Source organism: Oncorhynchus mykiss, chromosome 11, assembly GCF_013265735.2.
Source record: "Oncorhynchus mykiss isolate Arlee chromosome 11, USDA_OmykA_1.1, whole genome shotgun sequence".
Lineage (NCBI taxonomy): Eukaryota > Metazoa > Chordata > Actinopteri > Salmoniformes > Salmonidae > Oncorhynchus > Oncorhynchus mykiss.
Window position 1 is genome coordinate 12,909,105 of NC_048575.1, and position 23,627 is coordinate 12,932,731.

The following is a 23,627-nucleotide window of genomic DNA, read 5'->3' on the forward strand; positions in this document are numbered from 1 at the left end:
AGGGAGGGAGGTGGTGGGTACAGGTAGAAAAGAAGGAGCAGCGGGGAGGGTGGTGGGTACAGGTAGAACAGAAGGAGCAGCGGGGAGGGTGGTGGGTACAGGTAGAACAGAAGGAGCAGCGGGGAGGGAGGTGGGTACAGGTAGAACAGAAGGGGCAGCGGGGAGGGAGGTGGGTACAGGTAGAACAGAAGGAGCAGCGGGAGGGAGGTGGGTACAGGTAGAACAGAAGGAGCAGCGGGAGGGAGGTGGGTACAGGTAGAACAGAAGGAGCAGCGGGGAGGGAGGGAGGTGGTGGGTACAGGTAGAACAGAAGGAGCAGCGGGGAGGGAGGGAGGTGGGTACAGGTAGAACAGAAGGAGCAGCGTGGAGGGAGGTGGGTACAGGTAGAACAGAAGGAGCAGCAGGAAGGGAGGTGGGTACAGGTAGAACAGAAGGAGCAGCGGGGAGGGAGGTGGGTACAGGCAGAACAGAAGGAGCAGCAGGGAGGGAGGTGGGTACAGGTAGAACAGAAGGAGCAGCAGGGAGGGAGGTGGGTACAGGTAGAACAGAAGGAGAAGCAGGGAGGGAGGTGGGTACAGGTAGAACAGAAGGAGCAGCTGGGAGGGAGGGAGGTGGGTACAGGTAGAACAGAAGGAGCAGCGGGGAGGGAGGTGCGTACAGGTAGAACAGAAGGGGCAGCGGGGAGGGAGGTGGGTACAGGTAGAACAGAAGGAGCAGCGGGAGGGAGGTGGGTACAGGTAGAACAGAAGGAGCAGCGGGAGGGAGGTGGGTACAGGTAGAACAGAAGGAGCAGCGGGGAGGGAGGGAGGTGGGTACAGGTAGAACAGAAGGAGCAGCGGGGAGGGAGGTGGGTACAGGCAGAACAGAAGGAGCAGCAGGGAGGGAGGTGGGTACAGGTAGAACAGAAGGAGCAGCAGGGAGGGAGGTGGGTACAGGTAGAACAGAAGGAGCAGCAGGGAGGGAGGTGGGTACAGGTAGAACAGAAGGAGCAGCTGGGAGGGAGGGAGGTGGGTACAGGTAGAACAGAAGGAGCAGCGGGGAGGGAGGTGCGTACAGGTAGAACAGAAGGGGCAGCGGGGAGGGAGGTGGGTACAGGTAGAACAGAAGGAGCAGCGGGAGGGAGGTGGGTACAGGTAGAACAGAAGGAGCAGCGGGGAGGGAGGGAGGTGGTGGGTACAGGTAGAACAGAAGGAGCAGCGGGGAGGGAGGGAGGTGGGTACAGGTAGAACAGAAGGAGCAGCGTGGAGGGAGGTGGGTACAGGTAGAACAGAAGGAGCAGCAGGGAGGGAGGTGGGTACAGGTAGAACAGAAGGAGCAGCGGGGAGGGAGGGAGGTGGGTACAGGTAGAACAGAAGGAGCAGCGGGGAGGGTGGTGGGTACAGGTAGAACAGAAGGAGCAGCAGGGAGGGAGGTGGGTACAGGTAGAACAGAAGGAGCAGCGGGGAGGGTGGTGGGTACAGGTAGAACAGAAGGAGCAGCGGGGAGGGAGGTGGGTACAGGTAGAACAGAAGGAGCAGGGGGAGGGAGGGAGGTGGTGGGTACAGGTAGAACAGAAGGAGCAGCGGGGAGGGTGGTGGGTACAGGTAGAACAGAAGGAGCAGCGGGGAGGGTGGTGGGTACAGGTAGAACAGAAGGAGCAGCGGGGAGGGAGGTGGGTACAGGTAGAACAGAAGGAGCAGCGGGAGGGTGGTGGGTACAGGTAGAACAGAAGGAGCAGCGGGGAGGGAGGGAGGGAGGTGGTGGGTACAGGTAGAACAGAAGGAGCAGCGGGGAGGGAGGTGGGTACAGGTAGAACAGAAGGAGCAGCGGGGAGGGAGGGAGGTGGTGGGTACAGGTAGAACAGAAGGAGCAGGGGGAGGGAGGGAGGTGGTGGGTACAGGAAGTACAGAAGGAGCAGCGGGGAGGGAGGTGGTGGGTACAGGTAGAACAGAAGGAGCAGCGGGGAGGGAGGTGGTGGGTACAGGTAGAACAGAAGGAGCAGGGGGAGGGAGGGAGGTGGTGGGTACAGGTAGAACAGAAGGAGCAGCGGGGAGGGAGGTGGGTACAGGTAGAACAGAAGGAGCAGCGGGGAGGGAGGGAGGGAGGTGGGTACAGGTAGCACAGAAGGAGCAGCGGGGAGGGAGGGAGGTGGGTACAGGTAGAACAGAAGGAGCAGCGGGGAGGGAGGGAGGTGGTGGGTACAGGTAGAACAGAAGGAGCAGCGGGGAGGGAGGGAGGGAGGTGGGTAGAGGTAGAACAGAAGGAGCAGCGGGGAGGGTGGTGGGTACAGGTAGAACAGAAGGAGCAGCGGGGAGGGAGGGAGGTGGGTACAGGTAGAACAGAAGGAGCAGCGGGGAGGGAGGTGGGTACAGGCAGAACAGAAGGAGCAGCAGGGAGGGAGGTGGGTACAGGTAGAACAGAAGGAGCAGCAGGGAGGGAGGTGGGTACAGGTAGAACAGAAGGAGCAGCTGGGAGGGAGGTGGGTACAGGTAGAACAGAAGGAGCAGCTGGGAGGGAGGGAGGTGGGTACAGGTAGAACAGAAGGAGCAGCGGGGAGGGAGGTGCGTACAGGTAGAACAGAAGGGGCAGCGGGGAGGGAGGTGGGTACAGGTAGAACAGAAGGAGCAGCAGGAGGGAGGTGGGTACAGGTAGAACAGAAGGAGCAGCGGGGAGGGAGGGAGGTGGGTACAGGTAGAACAGAAGGAGCAGCGGGGAGGGAGGGAGGTGGTGGGTACAGGTAGAACAGAAGGAGCAGGGGGAGGGAGGGAGGTGGTGGGTACAGGTAGAACAGAAGGAGCAGCGGGGAGGGAGGTGGGTACAGGTAGAACAGAAGGAGCAGCGGGGAGGGAGGTGTGTACAGGTAGAACAGAAGGAGCAGCGGGGAGGGAGGGAGGTGGTGGGTACAGGTAGAACAGAAGGAGCAACGGGGAGGGAGGGAGGTGGGTACAGGTAGAACAGAAGGAGCAGCGGGGAGGGAGGGAGGTGGTGGGTACAGGTAGAACAGAAGGAGCAGCGGGGAGGGAGGGAGGTGGGTACAGGTAGAACAGAAGGAGCAGGGGGAGGGAGGTGGGTACAGGTAGAACAGAAGGAGCAGCGGGGAGGGAGGTGGGTACAGGTAGAACAGAAGGAGCAGCGGGGAGGGAGGTGGGTACAGGTAGAACAGAAGGAGCAGCGGGGAGGGAGGTGGGTACAGGTAGAACAGAAGGAGCAGCGGGGAGGGAGGTGGGTACAGGTAGAACAGAAGGAGCAGCGGGGAGGGAGGTGGGTACAGGTAGAACAGAAGGAGCAGCGGGGAGGGAGGTGGGTACAGGTAGAACAGAAGGAGCAGCGGGGAGGGAGGTGGGTACAGGTAGAACAGAAGGAGCAGCGGGGAGGGAGGTGGGTACAGGTAGAACAGAAGGAGCAGCGGTGAGGGAGGTGGGTACAGGTAGAACAGAAGGAGCAGCGGGGAGGGTGGTGGGTACAGGTAGAACAGAAGGAGCAGAGGGGAGGGAGGGAGGTACAGGTAGAACAGAAGGAGCAGCAGGGAGGGAGGGAGGTACAGGTAGAACAGAAGGAGCAGCAGGGAGGGAGGTGGGTACAGGTAGAACAGAAGGAGCAGCTGGGAGGGAGGGAGGTGGGTACAGGTAGAACAGAAGGAGCAGCGGGGAGGGAGGTGCGTACAGGTAGAACAGAAGGGGCAGCGGGGAGGGAGGTGGGTACAGGTAGAACAGAAGGAGCAGCGGGAGGGAGGTGGGTACAGGTAGAACAGAAGGAGCAGCGGGAGGGAGGTGGGTACAGGTAGAACAGAAGGAGCAGCGGGGAGGGAGGGAGGTGGTGGGTACAGGTAGAACAGAAGGAGCAGCGGGGAGGGAGGGAGGTGGTGGGTACAGGTAGAACAGAAGGAGCAGCGGGGAGGGAGGGAGGTGGGTACAGGTAGAACAGAAGGAGCAGCGTGGAGGGAGGTGGGTACAGGTAGAACAGAAGGAGCAGCAGGGAGGGAGGTGGGTACAGGTAGAACAGAAGGAGCAGCGGGGAGGGAGGTGGGTACAGGCAGAACAGAAGGAGCAGCAGGGAGGGAGGTGGGTACAGGTAGAACAGAAGGAGCAGCAGGGAGGGAGGTGGGTACAGGTAGAACAGAAGGAGCAGCGGGGAGGGAGGTGGGTACAGGTAGAACAGAAGGAGCAGCAGGGAGGGAGGTGGGTACAGGTAGAACAGAAGGAGCAGCAGGGAGGGAGGTGGGTACAGGTAGAACAGAAGGAGCAGCAGGGAGGGAGGTGGGTACAGGTAGAACAGAAGGAGCAGCTGGGAGGGAGGGAGGTGGGTACAGGTAGAACAGAAGGAGCAGCGGGGAGGGAGGTGCGTACAGGTAGAACAGAAGGGGCAGCGGGGAGGGAGGTGGGTACAGGTAGAACAGAAGGAGCAGCGGGAGGGAGGTGGGTACAGGTAGAACAGAAGGAGCAGCGGGGAGGGAGGGAGGTGGTGGGTACAGGTAGAACAGAAGGAGCAGCGGGGAGGGAGGGAGGTGGGTACAGGTAGAACAGAAGGAGCAGCGTGGAGGGAGGTGGGTACAGGTAGAACAGAAGGAGCAGCAGGGAGGGAGGTGGGTACAGGTAGAACAGAAGGAGCAGCTGGGAGGGTGGTGGGTACAGGTAGAACAGAAGGAGCAGCAGGGAGGGAGGTGGGTACAGATAGAACAGAAGGAGCAGCGGGGAGGGAGGTGGGTACAGGTAGAACAGAAGGAGCAGCGGGGAGGGAGGGAGGTGGGTACAGGTAGAACAGAAGGAGCAGCGGGGAGGGTGGTGGGTACAGGTAGAACAGAAGGAGCAGCAGGGAGGGAGGTGGGTACAGGTAGAACAGAAGGAGCAGCGGGGAGGGTGGTGGGTACAGGTAGAACAGAAGGAGCAGCGGGGAGGGAGGTGGGTACAGGTAGAACAGAAGGAGCAGCGGGAGGGAGGGAGGTGGTGGGTACAGGTAGAACAGAAGGAGCAGCGGGGAGGGAGGGAGGTGGGTACAGGTAGAACAGAAGGAGCAGCGTGGAGGGAGGTGGGTACAGGTAGAACAGAAGGAGCAGCAGGGAGGGAGGTGGGTACAGGTAGAACAGAAGGAGCAGCGGGGAGGGAGGTGGGTACAGGCAGAACAGAAGGAGCAGCAGGGAGGGAGGTGGGTACAGGTAGAACAGAAGGAGCAGCAGGGAGGGAGGTGGGTACAGGTAGAACAGAAGGAGCAGCAGGGAGGGAGGTGGGTACAGGTAGAACAGAAGGAGCAGCTGGGAGGGAGGGAGGTGGGTACAGGTAGAACAGAAGGAGCAGCGGGGAGGGAGGTGCGTACAGGTAGAACAGAAGGGGCAGCGGGGAGGGAGGTGGGTACAGGTAGAACAGAAGGAGCAGCGGGAGGGAGGTGGGTACAGGTAGAACAGAAGGAGCAGCGGGAGGGAGGTGGGTACAGGTAGAACAGAAGGAGCAGCGGGGAGGGAGGGAGGTGGGTACAGGTAGAACAGAAGGAGCAGCGGGGAGGGAGGTGGGTACAGGTAGAACAGAAGGAGCAGCGGGGAGGGAGGGAGGTGGGTACAGGTAGAACAGAAGGAGCAGCGGGGAGGGTGGTGGGTACAGGTAGAACAGAAGGAGCAGCAGGGAGGGAGGTGGGTACAGGTAGAACAGAAGGAGCAGCGGGGAGGGTGGTGGGTACAGGTAGAACAGAAGGAGCAGCGGGGAGGGAGGTGGGTACAGGTAGAACAGAAGGAGCAGGGGGAGGGAGGGAGGTGGTGGGTACAGGTCGAACAGAAGGAGCAGCGGGGAGGGTGGTGGGTACAGGTAGAACAGAAGGAGCAGCGGGGAGGGTGGTGGGTACAGGTAGAACAGAAGGAGCAGCGGGGAGGGAGGTGGGTACAGGCAGAACAGAAGGGGCAGCGGGGAGGGAGGTGGGTACAGGTAGAACAGAAGGAGCAGCGGGAGGGAGGTGGGTACAGGTAGAACAGAAGGAGCAGCGGGAGGGAGGTGGGTACAGGTAGAACAGAAGGAGCAGCGGGGAGGGAGGGAGGTGGTGGGTACAGGTAGAACAGAAGGAGCAGCGGGGAGGGAGGGAGGTGGGTACAGGTAGAACAGAAGGAGCAGCGTGGAGGGAGGTGGGTACAGGTAGAACAGAAGGAGCAGCAGGGAGGGAGGTGGGTACAGGTAGAACAGAAGGAGCAGCGGGGAGGGAGGTGGGTACAGGCAGAACAGAAGGAGCAGCAGGGAGGGAGGTGGGTACAGGTAGAACAGAAGGAGCAGCAGGGAGGGAGGTGGGTACAGGTAGAACAGAAGGAGCAGCAGGGAGGGAGGTGGGTACAGGTAGAACAGAAGGAGCAGCTGGGAGGGAGGGAGGTGGGTACAGGTAGAACAGAAGGAGCAGCGGGGAGGGAGGTGCGTACAGGTAGAACAGAAGGGGCAGCGGGGAGGGAGGTGGGTACAGGTAGAACAGAAGGAGCAGCGGGAGGGAGGTGGGTACAGGTAGAACAGAAGGAGCAGCGGGAGGGAGGTGGGTACAGGTAGAACAGAAGGAGCAGCGGGGAGGGAGGGAGGTGGTGGGTACAGGTAGAACAGAAGGAGCAGCGGGGAGGGAGGGAGGTGGGTACAGGTAGAACAGAAGGAGCAGCGTGGAGGGAGGTGGGTACAGGTAGAACAGAAGGAGCAGCAGGGAGGGAGGTGGGTACAGGTAGAACAGAAGGAGCAGCGGGGAGGGAGGTGGGTACAGGTAGAACAGAAGGAGCAGCAGGGAGGGAGGTGGGTACAGGTAGAACAGAAGGAGCAGCAGGGAGGGAGGTGGGTACAGGTAGAACAGAAGGAGCAGCTGGGAGGGAGGGAGGTGGGTACAGGTAGAACAGAAGGAGCAGCGGGGAGGGAGGTGCGTACAGGTAGAACAGAAGGGGCAGCGGGGAGGGAGGTGGGTACAGGTAGAACAGAAGGAGCAGCGGGAGGGAGGTGGGTACAGGTAGAACAGAAGGAGCAGCGGGGAGGGAGGGAGGTGGTGGGTACAGGTAGAACAGAAGGAGCAGCGGGGAGGGAGGGAGGTGGGTACAGGTAGAACAGAAGGAGCAGCGTGGAGGGAGGTGGGTACAGGTAGAACAGAAGGAGCAGCAGGGAGGGAGGTGGGTACAGGTAGAACAGAAGGAGCAGCTGGGAGGGTGGTGGGTACAGGTAGAACAGAAGGAGCAGCAGGGAGGGAGGTGGGTACAGATAGAACAGAAGGAGCAGCGGGGAGGGAGGTGGGTACAGGTAGAACAGAAGGAGCAGCGGGGAGGGTGGTGGGTACAGGTAGAACAGAAGGAGCAGCAGGGAGGGAGGTGGGTACAGGTAGAACAGAAGGAGCAGCGGGGAGGGTGGTGGGTACAGGTAGAACAGAAGGAGCAGCGGGGAGGGAGGTGGGTACAGGTAGAACAGAAGGAGCAGGGGGAGGGAGGGAGGTGGTGGGTACAGGTAGAACAGAAGGAGCAGCGGGGAGGGTGGTGGGTACAGGTAGAACAGAAGGAGCAGCGGGGAGGGTGGTGGGTACAGGTAGAACAGAAGGAGCAGCGGGGAGGGAGGTGGGTACAGGTAGAACAGAAGGAGCAGCGGGAGGGTGGTGGGTACAGGTAGAACAGAAGGAGCAGCGGGGAGGGAGGGAGGGAGGTGGTGGGTACAGGTAGAACAGAAGGAGCAGCGGGGAGGGAGGTGGGTACAGGTAGAACAGAAGGAGCAGCGGGGAGGGAGGGAGGTGGTGGGTACAGGTAGAACAGAAGGAGCAGGGGGAGGGAGGGAGGTGGTGGGTACAGGAAGTACAGAAGGAGCAGCGGGGAGGGAGGTGGTGGGTACAGGTAGAACAGAAGGAGCAGCGGGGAGGGAGGTGGTGGGTACAGGTAGAACAGAAGGAGCAGGGGGAGGGAGGGAGGTGGTGGGTACAGGTAGAACAGAAGGAGCAGCGGGGAGGGAGGTGGGTACAGGTAGAACAGAAGGAGCAGTGGGGAGGGAGGGAGGGAGGTGGGTACAGGTAGCACAGAAGGAGCAGCGGGGAGGGAGGGAGGTGGGTACAGGTAGAACAGAAGGAGCAGCGGGGAGGGAGGGAGGTGGTGGGTACAGGTAGAACAGAAGGAGCAGCGGGGAGGGAGGGAGGGAGGTGGGTAGAGGTAGAACAGAAGGAGCAGCGGGGAGGGTGGTGGGTACAGGTAGAACAGAAGGAGCAGCGGGGAGGGAGGGAGGTGGGTACAGGTAGAACAGAAGGAGCAGCGGGGAGGGAGGTGGGTACAGGCAGAACAGAAGGAGCAGCAGGGAGGGAGGTGGGTACAGGTAGAACAGAAGGAGCAGCAGGGAGGGAGGTGGGTACAGGTAGAACAGAAGGAGCAGCAGGGAGGGAGGTGGGTACAGGTAGAACAGAAGGAGCAGCTGGGAGGGAGGGAGGTGGGTACAGGTAGAACAGAAGGAGCAGCGGGGAGGGAGGTGCGTACAGGTAGAACAGAAGGGGCAGCGGGGAGGGAGGTGGGTACAGGTAGAACAGAAGGAGCAGCAGGAGGGAGGTGGGTACAGGTAGAACAGAAGGAGCAGCGGGGAGGGAGGGAGGTGGGTACAGGTAGAACAGAAGGAGCAGCGGGGAGGGAGGGAGGTGGTGGGTACAGGTAGAAAAGAAGGAGCAGGGGGAGGGAGGGAGGTGGTGGGTACAGGTAGAACAGAAGGAGCAGCGGGGAGGGAGGTGGGTACAGGTAGAACAGAAGGAGCAGCGGGGAGGGAGGGAGGTGGTGGGTACAGGTAGAACAGAAGGAGCAGCGGGGAGGGAGGGAGGTGGTGGGTACAGGTAGAACAGAAGGAGCAACGGGGAGGGAGGGAGGTGGGTACAGGTAGAACAGAAGGAGCAGCGGGGAGGGAGGGAGGTGGTGGGTACAGGTAGAACAGAAGGAGCAGCGGGGAGGGAGGGAGGTGGGTACAGGTAGAACAGAAGGAGCAGGGGGAGGGAGGTGGGTACAGGTAGAACAGAAGGAGCAGCGGGGAGGGAGGTGGGTACAGGTAGAACAGAAGGAGCAGCGGGGAGGGAGGTGGGTACAGGTAGAACAGAAGGAGCAGCGGGGAGGGAGGGAGGTGGGTACAGGTAGAACAGAAGGAGCAGCGGGGAGGGAGGTGGGTACAGGTAGAACAGAAGGAGCAGCGGGGAGGGAGGGAGGTGGGTACAGGTAGAACAGAAGGAGCAGCGGGGAGGGAGGGAGGTGGGTACAGGTAGAACAGAAGGAGCAGCGGGGAGGGAGGTGGGTACAGGTAGAACAGAAGGAGCAGCGGGGAGGGAGGTGGGTACAGGTAGAACAGAAGGAGCAGCGGGGAGGGAGGGAGGTGGGTACAGGTAGAACAGAAGGGGCAGCGGGGAGGGAGGTGGGTACAGGTAGAACAGAAGGAGCAGCGGGGAGGGAGGTGGGTACAGGTAGAACAGAAGGAGCAGCGGGGAGGGAGGTGGGTACAGGTAGAACAGAAGGAGCAGCGGGGAGGGAGGTGGGTACAGGTAGAACAGAAGGAGCAGCGGGGAGGGAGGTGGGTACAGGTAGAACAGAAGGAGCAGCGGGGAGGGAGGTGGGTACAGGTAGAACAGAAGGAGCAGCGGGGATGGAGGTGGGTACAGGTAGAACAGAAGGAGCAGCGGGGAGGGAGGTGGGTACAGGTAGAACAGAAGGAGCAGCGGTGAGGGAGGTGGGTACAGGTAGAACAGAAGGAGCAGCGGGGAGGGTGGTGGGTACAGGTAGAACAGAAGGAGCAGAGGGGAGGGAGGGAGGTACAGGTAGAACAGAAGGAGCAGCGGGGAGGGAGGGAGGTACAGGTAGAACAGAAGGAGCAGCGGGGAGGGAGGGAGGTACAGGTAGAACAGAAGGAGCAGCAGGGAGGGAGGTGGGTACAGGTAGAACAGAAGGAGCAGCGGGGAGGGAGGTGGGTACAGGTAGAACAGAAGGAGCAGCGGGGAGGGAGGGAGGTACAGGTAGAACAGAAGGAGCAGCGGGGAGGGAGGGAGGTGGTGGGTACAGGTAGAACAGAAGGAGCAGCGGGGAGTGAGGGAGGTGGGTACAGGTAGAACAGAAGGAGCAGGGGGAGGGAGGTGGGTACAGGTAGAACAGAAGGAGCAGCAGGGAGGGAGGTGGGTACAGGTAGAACAGAAGGAGCAGCGGGGAGGGAGGGAGGTGGTGGGTACAGGTAGAACAGAAGGAGCAGCAGGGAGGGAGGGAGGTGGGTACAGGTAGAACAGAAGGAGCAGCGGGGAGGGAGGTGGTGGGTACAGGTAGAACAGAAGGAGCAGCGGGGAGGGAGGGAGGGAGGTGGTGGGTACAGGTAGAACAGAAGGAGCAGCGGGGAGGGAGGGAGGGAGGTGGTGGGTACAGGTAGAACAGAAGGAGCAGCGGGGAGGGAGGTGGGTACAGGTAGAACAGAAGGAGCAGCGGGGAGGGAGGGAGGTGGGTACAGATAGAACAGAAGGAGCAGCGGGGAGGGAGGGAGGTGGGTACAGGTAGAACAGAAGGAGCAGCGGGGAGGGAGGGAGGTGGGTACAGATAGAACAGAAGGAGCAGCGGGGAGGGAGGGAGGTGGGTACAGGTAGAACAGAAGGAGCAGCGGGGAGGGAGGGAGGTGGGTACAGGTAGAACAGAAGGAGCAGCGGGGAGGGAGGGAGGTGGTGGGTACAGGTAGAACAGAAAGAGCAGCGGGGAGGGAGGGAGGTGGTGGGTACAGGTAGAACAGAAGGAGCAGCGGGGAGGGAGGTGGGTACAGGTAGAACAGAAGGAGCAGCGGGGAGGGAGGGAGGGAGGGAGGTGGGTACAGGTAGAACAGAAGGAGCAGCGGGGAGGGAGGGAGGGAGGTGGGTACAGGTAGAACAGAAGGAGCAGCGGGGAGGGAGGTGGGTACAGGTAGAACAGAAGGAGCAGCGGGGAGGGAGGGAGGTGGGTACAGATAGAACAGAAGGAGCAGCGGGGAGGGAGGGAGGTGGGTACAGGTAGAACAGAAGGAGCAGCGGGGAGGGAGGGAGGTGGGTACAGGTAGAACAGAAGGAGCAGCGGGGAGGGAGGGAGGTGGGTACAGGTAGAACAGAAGGAGCAGCGGGGAGGGAGGGAGGTGGTGGGTACAGGTAGAACAGAAGGAGCAGGGGGAGGGAGGGAGGTGGTGGGTACAGGTAGAACAGAAGGAGCAGCGGGGAGGGAGGTGGGTACAGGTAGAACAGAAGGAGCAGCGGGGAGGGAGGTGTGTACAGGTAGAACAGAAGGAGCAGCGGGGAGGGAGGGAGGTGGTGGGTACAGGTAGAACAGAAGGAGCAACGGGGAGGGAGGGAGGTGGGTACAGGTAGAACAGAAGGAGCAGCGGGGAGGGAGGGAGGTGGTGGGTACAGGTAGAACAGAAGGAGCAGCGGGGAGGGAGGGAGGTGGGTACAGGTAGAACAGAAGGAGCAGGGGGAGGGAGGTGGGTACAGGTAGAACAGAAGGAGCAGCGGGGAGGGAGGGAGGTGGGTACAGATAGAACAGAAGGAGCAGCGGGGAGGGAGGGAGGTGGGTACAGGTAGAACAGAAGGAGCAGCGGGGAGGGAGGGAGGTGGGTACAGATAGAACAGAAGGAGCAGCGGGGAGGGAGGGAGGGAGGTGGGTACAGGTAGAACAGAAGGAGCAGCGGGGAGGGAGGGAGGTGGGTACAGGTCGAACAGAAGGAGCAGCGGGGAGGGAGGTGGGTACAGGTAGAACAGAAGGAACAGCGGGGAGGGAGGTGGGTACAGGTAGAACAGAAGGAGCAGCGGGGAGGGAGGTGGGTACAGGTAGAACAGAAGGAGCAGCGGGGAGGGAGGGAGGTGGTGGGTACAGGTAGAACAGAAGGAGCAACGGGGAGGGAGGGAGGTGGGTACAGGTAGAACAGAAGGAGCAGCGGGGAGGGAGGGAGGTGGTGGGTACAGGTAGAACAGAAGGAGCAGCGGGGAGGGAGGGAGGTGGGTACAGGTAGAACAGAAGGAGCAGCGGGGAGGGAGGTGGGTACAGGTAGAACAGAAGGAGCAGCGGGGAGGGAGGTGGGTACAGGTAGAACAGAAGGAGCAGCGGGGAGGGAGGTGGGTACAGGTAGAACAGAAGGAGCAGCGGGGAGGGAGGTGGGTACAGGTAGAACAGAAGGAGCAGCGGGGAGGGAGGTGGGTACAGGTAGAACAGAAGGAGCAGCGGTGAGGGAGGTGGGTACAGGTAGAACAGAAGGAGCAGCGGGGAGGGTGGTGGGTACAGGTAGAACATAAGGAGCAGCGGGGAGGGAGGGAGGTACAGGTAGAACAGAAGGAGCAGCGGGGAGGGAGGTGGGTACAGGTAGAACAGAAGGAGCAGCGGGGAGGAAGGGAGGTACAGGTAGAACAGAAGGAGCAGCGGGGAGGGAGGGAGGTACAGGTAGAACAGAAGGAGCAGCAGGGAGGGTGGTGGGTACAGGTAGAACAGAAGGAGCAGCAGGGAGGGTGGTGGGTACAGGTAGAACAGAAGGAGCAGCGGGGAGGGAGGTGGGTACAGGTAGAACAGAAGGAGCAGCGGGGAGGAAGGGAGGTACAGGTAGAACAGAAGGAGCAGCGGGGAGGGAGGGAGGTACAGGTAGAACAGAAGGAGCAGCAGGGAGGGTGGTGGGTACAGGTAGAACAGAAGGAGCAGCAGGGAGGGAGGTGGGTACAGGTAGAACAGAAGGAGCAGCGGGGAGGGAGGTGGGTACAGGTAGAACAGAAGGAGCAGCGGGGAGTGAGGGAGGTGGGTACAGGTAGAACAGAAGGAGCAGCGGGGAGTGAGGGAGGTGGGTACAGGTAGAACAGAAGGAGCAGCAGGGAGGGAGGTGGGTACAGGTAGAACAGAAGGAGCAGCAGGGAGGGAGGTGGGTACAGGTAGAACAGAAGGAGCAGCGGGGAGGGAGGTGGGTACAGGTAGAACAGAAGGAGCAGCGGGGAGGGAGGGAGGTGGTGGGTACAGGTAGAACAGAAGGAGCAGCAGGGAGGGAGGGAGGTGGGTACAGGTAGAACAGAAGGAGCAGCGGGGAGGGAGGTGGTGGGTACAGGTAGAACAGAAGGAGCAGGGGGAGGGAGGTGGTGGGTACAGGTAGAACAGAAGGAGCAGGGGGAGGGAGGGAGGTGGGTACAGGTAGAAGAGACATTTGGGAGATACCAGACCAGGGCCTATTTCTGTGACACTATATCACACACAAACGTGCGCACACTCACTCTTCATTGACATCAGTATCGCCTAGAGGTGAGAAGGAACAGTAGTGGAAGGGCTTGATTCTCAGTAAAGCCCATCTGTGAGTCTCGCTCTATTGGCAAAGGACCTTGTGAAGATGCTGGTAACTATTTCCAAAGTAAAACGAGTCCTATATCGACATAACCTGAAAGGCCGCTCAGCAAGGAAGAAGCCACTGCTCCAAAACTGCCATAAAAAAGCCAGACTATGGTTTGCAACTGCACATGGGGACAAAGATAGTACTTTTTGGAGAAATATCCTCTGGTCTGATACAAAAATAGAACTGTTTGGCCATAATGACCATCGTTATGTTTGGAAGAAAAAGGGGAGGCTTGCAAGCCAAAGAACATCATCCCAACCGTGAAGTATGGGGGTGGCAGGATCATGTTATGGTGGGTGCTTTGCTGCAGGAGGGACTGGTGCACTTCACAAAATACATGGCATCCTTAGAAAGGAAAATTATGTGGATATATTGAAGCAACATCTCAAGACAGCAGTCAGGAAGTTAAAGCTTGGTCGCAAATGGGTCTTCCAAATGGACAATGACCCCAAGCATATTTCCAAAGTTGTGGCAAAATGGCTTAAGGACAACAATGTCAAGGTATTGGAGTGGCCATCACAAAGCCCTTACCTCAATCCCATAGACCATTTGTCGGCAGAACTGAAAAAGCATGTGCGAGCAAGGAGGCCTACAAACCTGACTCAGTTACACCAGCTCTGTAAGGAGGAATGGGCCAAAATTCACCCAACTTATTGTGGGAAGCTTGTGGAAGGCTGCCCAAAACATTTGACCCAAGTTAAACAATTTAAAGGCAATGCTACCAAATACTAATTGAGAGTATGTAAACTTCTGACCCACTGGGAATGTGATGAAATAAATAAAAGCAGAAATTAATCATTCTCTCTACTATTATTCTGACATTTCACATTCTTAAAATAAAGTGGTGATCCTAACTGACCTAAGACAGGGAATTGTTACTAGGATAAAATGTCAGAAAATGTGAAAAACTGAGTTTACATGTATTAGGCTAAGATGTATGTAAACTTCTGACTTCAGTGAATTATTAGTCAAATAATCTGTCTGAAAACAATTGTAAAAATTACTTCATGTACAAAATAGATGTCCTAACCGACTTGACAAAACTATAGTTTGTTAACAAGACATTTGTGGAGTGGCTGAAAAACGAGTTAATGACTCCAACCTAAGTATGTAAACTTCAGACTTCAACTGTATATGAAATGCAAATGGTATAGCGAGAAATAGTTGACGCGTCATAATTACTATAATAACTTCTTACCTGTGAACATTGAACCACCAGCTTTCATATATCTCATGTTCTGAGCAAGGAACTTAAACGATAGCTTTTTTACATGGCAAATATTGCACTTTTACTTTCCCCAACACTGTTTTTGCATTATTTAAAACAAATTGAACATGTTTCATTATTTGAGACTAAATAGATTTATTTATCATATTAAGTTCAAATTTTTTTAAAAAAGTTAATTGTTCAGTCAGTATTGTGGTAATTGTCATTATTACCACTATATATATATATAAACTTTAAAAAATTGGCCGATTAATTGGTATCGCTTTTTTTTGGTCCATGAATAATTGGTATGGGCGTTGAAAAATCCCAATCAGTCGACCTCTAATGTGGAGAAGTGGAAGGTTAAGGATGGGAGAGAAGAATGATAGAGCAGAGACATTTCCCACTTACCGACAAAGCTCTGCTTCTTCGTCTCCCATAGCGGGGCTGCCCGCACCCCGTTGGCAACCAAGGCAAAGAAAGCCTTCTTTACCTACAGGCGAGAAGTACACAAACAATGCATTTACAAAGACTTTCTATACAGGTATTTTATCATGTGTGTGGAATAGAGCAGCGTTTTCCACCTTTGGTCTCTTGTGGTGACCGTTTACCGCCACACCAGCACCCATGAGTCTTCATAACAGTAAAATTCCACGTGACCGTTGTGTCACGGTAATCTCCTCTTATGCACTCTGGACATGCTTGTTTGTCCCCAACTCGTTAATGACCATCAGGTCGCTAATAGCCTGGTACTCCGGGCTCTGCTGTCCCTCTAACGTCAAAACAAATTCTAACACTTATCAAAATAGTATCTTGCTTTTAAAACTCACCTCACTGTGATTGAATTTCTTTCTTCAAATTTATCAAACAGGTTGAAACAGTGGAAAGCATGGTCGTTGTGGATGTTTCAAAGCCTAACAACGAAATGGACAGCGCTTTGTAAGGTGATGATTCACTCTAAACACCCATACACAGAGATTATGCATACAGTATGAGCCCAAGCCTGAAACAAACCCAGAATTAAAATAATGATTGTGCCATTATACAATACATTGCCTACCGTATATTACGCAGGCAAACATTATTACCTGATTTAAGATGTCTTTGGTACATAACTGGTCTAACCTACACTCAAATTAAACAAATTCTAGTAAATCGTCTTTGAGTGTGGATTGTACTATTATGCATACTGGATGGACTGGTTACCTTATGCTACGCTCCAAACTTTCTATCCATGAGTCTGGAAGAGAACATATAGGCCTAGACGATGCTGTTGGTTCATTGACTGTGCAGGGCAGCTTCCAGAATTAGCCTATAATTACAGTGAATTGTTATTTAAATTGCTTAGTATTAGGGCATTTTTTACATTTTCATTATTAATAGGCTGATACATTACCCTGAGCTACAGAATATCTCACCACCATGCATTTCCATCTCCTCCCCCTCTCTCTCCATTCCTTTTTCAAGCGCACAGAGAGGGGCTTTCAAGAGTTTAAATATGTTTCACTATCAAGGTTCCCGAACAGATTTACCTTAGTTTCCCAAATAAAGCACTGGGTAGCTGCACAAACCAGGTTGGAGAGCCCAGGCATAGAGTTGGGGGGGGATATCACCCGTCGTGCTACGAGAGGATGCATGCTCTTCAAACAGCAATGCTGCCATAGTGTAGCTGGAGGTGGGAGACAATGTCTAGGCCAGGCTCTTGGCTAACAGGAGAGTCTACGAAGATTCTGGAAACTACAACACCTTCCGTGAGTTTCTACTCTTCAACTATTATTAACAAGTTTACAGTCCATTTGGCTGTATACAACAAGGGTTATCAGAAATTCTCTCAACTGTATGAAAGTAAAATTAAATAAAGTCTAGTTGCGCTCTGATTGAACTTCGATGTTGACACTGAGCTAGGTGTATTTGACAAACATATTTCTTGCATCATTGTGACTGGTGCACTGATCAAAGGTCATGGTCTACTGTAGTAGTTGTGGTTTGGGTTAACCCTTTACACTCGTACCCGGGTTAAAAATGGCAGATTTCAGGCACTGAACCTAAATTGGAATGCAGTGGCTGTACAGTAACATGCTATACATGATGTCAGAGCTCAGGCTCTTCACAGGTTGACTGACAGCCATTCTGATATTGAACACTGCCACGCGACAAGAAGTTTCCCCGTTTCCAGGATAGAGTTCTTCCAGGGTCCAAAAATATGTACCCGTTCCCGAAACGCCCCTGGTCCCCCTCGAAAGAATAAGAACTGAAGACATTAAAAAGGAGGACATAGCCGCTGGTTATTTTGGCCATAAAAATGCAGTCTCATAAGTTACAGGAATGAATAGAATGATTTTACACAATGTGACATTTGGGAGGTTGAAACCTTAGATGTCTAAACCTTGTTATGGATAGAAGCATATACAGTCAGATTGGTATAAGATATCTGCTCCATTTTCAGAGCACATGTTAGCAAGATGTTGGGGAATCACTGGATGGGAATATTGACCAGCTGAGCATCTTTGAATAGTCACCTGAGTGTACAGCTCAATAAACAAACTAGGCATTGTTATATTTCCGTTTTCTGTGATGTATATAATAAAGTGTAAACTCTATATCAGACATTGTACAGGTACCTTCTTGAATTTAAGCCCATAATGTGTGTAAGGTGTATACTTTTGTCTCAAAGTACAATTGTTTAAGACTTACCAAGAAACGCTCTGTGTGGACCACTGCCACCGCGTTAAAAAGGTTAAGGGACAACTTAATTTCATATCACAGTTCCTCATCCACATTAAAAATGACATACATATATCTTTTTTAGATAAATAGCCTAATAAAGTCCTGAAAAATAAAATGAATTCAGAGTTTTCATAGATAAAAATGTAATAATGCAAATTCTGGAAATTTGATATTTTGCAACTCTGGTGAGGACTGACCTCTTTAAATGAATTCTAGTATATTCCAGTAATTGGGAGGGACAACCTCGCTCTCTCTTATCTTAACTTTCCTCATCCACCTGCCAAAGACCCTCCCTATATATAAGAGAAAAATCCCCCTCATTGACTGCACATAGTTCCTGAAGACTTCAACTAGCTGATGAACACTTGACATAAGAGAACGACATGCAAAAAGACAAGGTTTTAAGAATGAAAGTTGTCCTACTAATGCTGTCTTTGTGCCTCACACTGTCTGGGGCACAAGGTGAGGGGAACAGTTTATCTAACAGTCAGGTTGAAACCTGCTCCTTCATCAGTGAGCTGGCTGTGCTGAAGGAAAAACTGAACACCATGGATCAGAAGCTAGGAGCTGTGGAGACCAGGCTACAAGTCAGTGAGAGCCAGGTGGAAGAACTGAAAAGTGTGAACAAAGCTCAAGAAGAAGAACTGAAAACATTAAAGAAGGACATAGCCGCTGGTCAGCCAAAGGTGGCCTTCTCCGCAGCTCTAAGAACATCTGGTTCTGGTTACATAGGACCCTTCAACACTCACACACCCTTGCAGTACAAAAGAGTCTTCTCCAACTTCGGCAGTGGATACAACGCTGCTACAGGGGTCTTCACAGCCATGGTCAAAGGAGTGTATTACTTCCGCTACACCATGTTCTACAATGGAAACGCCAACGCTGTTGTGGCTTTGATGAAGAACGAGGAATTTCTCGTGTCCACATGGGATGCTACGTCAGGAAGTAGTGAAGATTCCGCCAGCAATGCTGCCATAGTGCAGCTGGAGGTGGGAGACAATGTCTTCGCCCGGCTCTCAGCTAACAGGAGAGTCTACGATGATGGTGGAAACTACAACACCTTCAGTGGTTTTCTGCTCTTCATCAACTAATATTAACAACAAGTTTACATTTCATTTGGCTGTAAACAGAAGTGTTTTCAGAAATTCTATCACAGTAAAAAAAAATTAAAAAAAGTCTAGTTGCACTCTTTGAACTGTACTGTTGACACTGGGCTGGGTGTATTTGACAAACATTTCTTGCATCATTGTGACTGGTGCACTGATCAAAGGTCATGGTCTACTGTAGTAGTTGTGGTTTGGGTTAACCCTTCACACTCGTACCCGGGTTAAAAATGGCAGATTTCAGGCACTGAACCTAAATTGGAATGCAGTGGCTGTACAGTAACATGCTATACATGACGTCAGAGCTCAGGCTCTTCACTGTATAGGTTGACCGACAGCCATTCTGATATTGAACACCACATGCGACAAGATGCTGCCCCCATCACTCCCGCTAAGTGAGCAAATTTTCCACATTTCTTGTGAATAATCCTAACACGGTTGAGATTTGAAGTATAAATGAGCCATATCCCTGCGAGTGAGCAAGATTCAACTAGCAACATTAAAGATTCTCTAATTTAGCGTATATTTATTTAGATTTGCACCATTGTTTTACCACCGAATAAATTATGACACTTCCTACAACGACACCACATTAAAGAAGGGGTTTTATTCAAATGAGAATTAAAACACTAAACAGGGTGCAAAGTGATTTCAGGGGCACAGGAAATCTTAAAAAATAATAAATACAAAAAAAAAAGTTTCACATACACATGGTTAACAGATGTTAATGCGAGTGTAGCGAAATGCTTGTGCTTCTAGTGCCGACCATGCAGTAATATCTAACAAGTAATCTAACAATTTCACAACAACTAACTTATACACACACACACAAAAGTGTAAAGGAATATGTACATATATGGATGAGCAATGGTCGAACGGCATAGGCAAGATGCAGTAGATGGTAGAGGTCGGTCGACCGATTATGATTTTGTAACCCTGATACCGATTATTGGAGTACCAAAAAAAGCCGATAACGATTAATCTGCCGATTTTGATCTATTTTTAATAATGACAATTACAACAATACTGAATGAACACTTATTTTAACACATCAATAAAATCAATGTAGTCTCAAATAAATAATGAAACGTGTTGAACATTTAGTTTTATTTGCGTTTAAGAGCAATTGGAGGCCACGGAAGGAGAGTTGTATGGCATTGAAGCTGGTCTGGAGGTTAGTTAACACAGTGTCCAAAGAAGGGCCAGAAGTATACAGAATGGTGTCATCTGCGTAGAGGTGGATCAGAGACTCACCAGCAGCAAGAGCGACATCATTGATGTATACAGAGAAGAGAGTCGGTCCGAGAATTGAACCATGTGGCACCCCCATAGAGACTGCCAGAGGTCCGGACAACAGGCCCTCCAATTTGACACACTGAGCTCTATCAGAGAAGTAGTTGGTGAACCAGGCGAGGCAATCATTTGAGAAACCAAAGCTGTTGAGTCTGCCAATAAGAATGTGGTGATTGACAGAGTCAAAAGCCTTGGCCAGGTCGATGAATATGGCTGCACAGTAATGTCTCTTATCGATGGCTGTTATGATATCGTTAAGGCCCTTGAGCGTGGCTGAGCTGCACCCACGACCAGCTCGGAAAACAGATTGCATAGCGGAGAAGGTACGATGTGATTCAAAATGGTCAGTAATCTGTTTGTTAACTTGGCTTTCGAAGACCTTAGAGATGCAGGGTATGATAGATATAGGTCTGTAGCAGTTCGGGTCTAGAGTGTCTCCCCCTTTGAAGAGGGGAATGACCGCGGCATTTTTCCAATCTTTGGGAATCTCAGACGATACAAAAGAGAGGTTGAACAGGCTAGTAATAGGGGTTGCAACAATTTCGGCAGATAATTTAAGAAAGAGAGGGTCCAGATTGTCTAGCCCGGCTGATTTGTTGGGGTCCAGATTTTGCAGCTTTCAGAACATCAGCTATCTGGATATGGGTGAAGGAGAAATGGTGGGGCCATGGGCGGGTTGCTGTGGAGGGTGCCGGGCAGTTGACCGGGGTAGTGGTAGCCAGGTGGAAAGCATGGCCAGCTGTAGAGAAATGCTTATTGAAATTCTCAATTATAGTGGATTTGTCGGTTGTAACAGTGTTTCCTAGCCTCAGAGCAGTGGGTAGCTGGGATGAGGTGCTCTTATTCTCCATGGACTTTACATTGTCCCAGAACTTTTGAGTTTGTACTGCAGGATGCAAATTTGTTTTAAAAAAGCTAGCCTTAGCTTTCCAAACTACCTGTGTATATTGGTTCCTAACTTCCCTGAAAAGTTGCATATCACGGGGGCTATTCGATGCTAATGCAGAACGCCACAGGATGTTTTTGTGCTGGTCAAGGGCAGATATAGCCCTTGGTTCACTCCAGACCTATCTATTCCTGGTTCTACATTTTTTTGAACGGGGCATGCCTATTTAAGATGGTGAGGAAGGCACTTTTAAAGAATAACCAGGCATTCTCTACTGTCGGGATGAGGTCAATGTCGTTCCAGGATACCCCGGCCAGGTCGATTAGAAAGGCCTGCTCGCAGAAGTGTTTTAGGGAGTGTTTGACAGTGATGAGGGGTGGTCATTTGCTCGCAGACCCATTACGGATGCAGGCAATGAGGCAGTGATCACTGAGATATTGGTTGAAAACAGCAGAGGTGTATTTGGAGGGCAAGTTGGTTAGGATGATATCTATGAGGGTGCCTGTGTTTACGGATTTGGGATTATATCTGGTAGGTTCATTGATAAATTGTGTGAGATTGAGGGCATCAAGCTTAGATTGTAGGATGGCCGGGGTGTTAAGCATGTCCCAGTTTAGGTCACCTAGCAGCACGAGCTCAGAAGATAGATGGGGGGCAATCAAATCACATATGGTGTCGAGGGTCACAGCTGGGGGCAGAGGGTGGTCTATAGCAAGCGGCAACGGTGAGAGACTTGTTTCTAGAAAGGTTAATTTTTAGAAGTAGAAGCTCAAATTGTTTGGGTACAGACCTGGATAGTAAGACAGAACTCTGCAGGTTATCTTTGCAGTAAATTGCAACACCACCCCCTTTGGCAGTTCTATCTTGTCAGAAAACGTTATAGTTAGGAATGGAAATTAAGGTTTTTGGTGGTCTTCCTAAGCCAGGATTGTGACATGGCTAGGATATCCGGATTGGTGGAGTGTGCTAGGGCAGTGAATAAAACAAACTTAGGGAGGAGGCTTCTAATGTTAACATGAAACCAAGGCTTTTACGGTTGCAGAAGTCAACAAATGAGAGAGCCTGGGGGATGGGAGTGGAGGTAGACACTAGAGGTAAACACTGCAGGGCATGGATTAACCTCTACATCACCGGAGGAACAGAGGAGGAGTAGGATAAGGGTACGGCTAAAGGCTAACAGAACTGGACGCCTAGTACGTTCAGAACAGAGTAAAAGGAGCAGATTTCTGGGCACGGTAGAATATATTCAAGGCATAATGTACAGACAAAGGTATGGTAGGATGTGAATACAGTGGGGGTAAACCTGTGCATATAGTGATAATGAAAGAGATAGTCTCTAGAAATAACATTTAAACCAGGTGATGTCACTGCGTGTGTGGGGGGTGGAACTAAATTGTTAGCCGAGGCATGTTGAGCAGTGCTAGAGGCTCTACAGTGAAATAAAAAAAACAATAGTTACAAACCAGAACAGCAATCACACGGCATGGTGATGTTAGGGAAAGGCATGGAGATCATACAAGTCCAGTGCGTGGCTTCAAGCAGCTAGCAGGTTAACAGAAAGGCCTTAGAGGGATGACGCGACAGAGGGAAGTCTGTTGTGCCCCCCTCGTGCAGAAGAAATATGTCCGAAGGGCCTCATAAACCTCTTATGGCTGCGATCCGCGTACGGGGATCAACATCCGGGGAAATTTCAGAGTGACTAACTACAAATACAACATAACATAACATTAAAACATTCTTGAAAATGCAAGTGTCTTACATCCTTCAAAAGATTAGAATCTTGGTAATCAAACTACATTTTCCGATTTAAAATGGCTATTACAGAGAACAAATGTTTGAGAAGAGCGATCAACGTCAAACATTTTCTGCCATGACAGTTGACACATTCACATCTGAAGGTAAAATTATGACTTACATTCTGATATCTTGCTCTTATTTCTCTTCCTGAGGGTCCCAGTGATCAAATGAAGTGACATTTGATAAAATCCATTTTTATAGCCTAAAACAAAACATTTTGTAAACCGTTTGTGTCGTGAATTCCATCTATCAACTTTTGACGGAGCATTCGACGTAATTACACACACTAAACAATTGTTTATCTAGTCATAGTTGGTTTCATTGCAATCCTCTGGATGTTTGCAACACAGCCAAACGTGATAGTTTTTTTTGCGGGGAGTATTGACCGAAGTGAACTGATTTGAAGGCAACGAGCAATTACTTCATTGCGCACCAATAATATTAGCAAAGCTTTGTTGATTGACTGTATTTCTGCCCAATGATCTTCTTGAAATCTAGCTGGGTAGATAGCCAATGAGCTGAGGTAACGCCAGTATGTGATGGTTATGGTTGGACCACCATCCCTTGTTTGTAAAAGCATGTGTAACGAACTTCATTCTCGCCATTGACCATCAGACTAGTTGCAGTCACGCTTGTTACGCACAGCAGTGTTTTGGAAAGTAGTATTTTGGAAGCAGTATTTTTTCAATGATTTCATTGAAGACATGGCAAATAAATCAGGAAAAGCAAAGTCCAAGTCTAAGTAAACAGATTTGCACCAGATTGATCGGGAAAGAGAGAGATTTTTTTGTTTGAGGAATCTTGTTGTATATAATTATAGGTCATTTCACCAATTCAGCCACTTGGGTACATTTGGGCAACTTGTGTGGGACACCTGGGTGACTTCATGCTAAATGTCATGTAGCTCACCCATTCCTGAAGTTATCAGTCTGAAACTTTTCACACCTACAGCTGCCCTCTTGTGTTGTCCATCAAAATTATCTCCAGCATCCTATTCTAGTACATGTGAAAGATGATGCTACAACAATAAAAACAGAAACCGTATACTCTTTTCTTCCACCAGATCTACTGTGTTATATTCTCCTACATTCAATTAACATTTCCACAAACTTCAGAATGTTTCCATTCAAATGATACCAAGAAAATGCATATCCTTGCCTCTGGGGCTGAGCTACAGGCAGTTAGATTAGGGTGTGTCTTCAGGCGGAAATTGAGAACAAGGGATGCAGCCATAACAAGTTAAGTCAGCAGTCCAATGTGCTTAAGATAGCTAGCAAGCCACAGATTAGCGGCTGTGCGTTCAGGGGTAGTTAGCTGCTATAATTCCAGGTGGGAAAAAATATATAATA

At 52.5% G+C, this 23,627-nt stretch overlaps 2 protein-coding genes across 9 annotated transcripts in view; one reads left to right on the forward strand and one right to left on the reverse strand.

Moving 5' to 3' along the window:
* The window catches only part of LOC110535288 (5'-AMP-activated protein kinase subunit gamma-2), a 130,602-nt gene that overhangs the window by 12,611 nt on the left and 94,364 nt on the right, over nt 1–23,627 (reverse strand). For 6 of the 8 annotated variants that reach the window (XM_036934906.1, XM_036934904.1, XM_036934903.1 and 3 more), the window contains one exon: nt 14,884–14,965. In XM_036934906.1, coding sequence (XP_036790801.1) covers nt 14,884–14,965 — 82 coding nt within the window. Of the gene's footprint in view, nt 1–14,883; nt 14,966–15,056; nt 15,245–16,004; nt 16,126–23,627 lie in introns of those variants that run through there. The other 2 variants (XM_036934908.1, XM_036934909.1) reach the window with 2 other exon arrangements.
* Nucleotides 17,507–18,374, forward strand: LOC110535289 (complement C1q-like protein 4). The gene has a single exon (XM_021620193.2). The coding sequence runs from the start codon at nt 17,583–17,585 to the stop codon at nt 18,288–18,290; it is 708 nt and encodes a 235-aa protein (XP_021475868.1). The 5' UTR covers nt 17,507–17,582; the 3' UTR covers nt 18,291–18,374.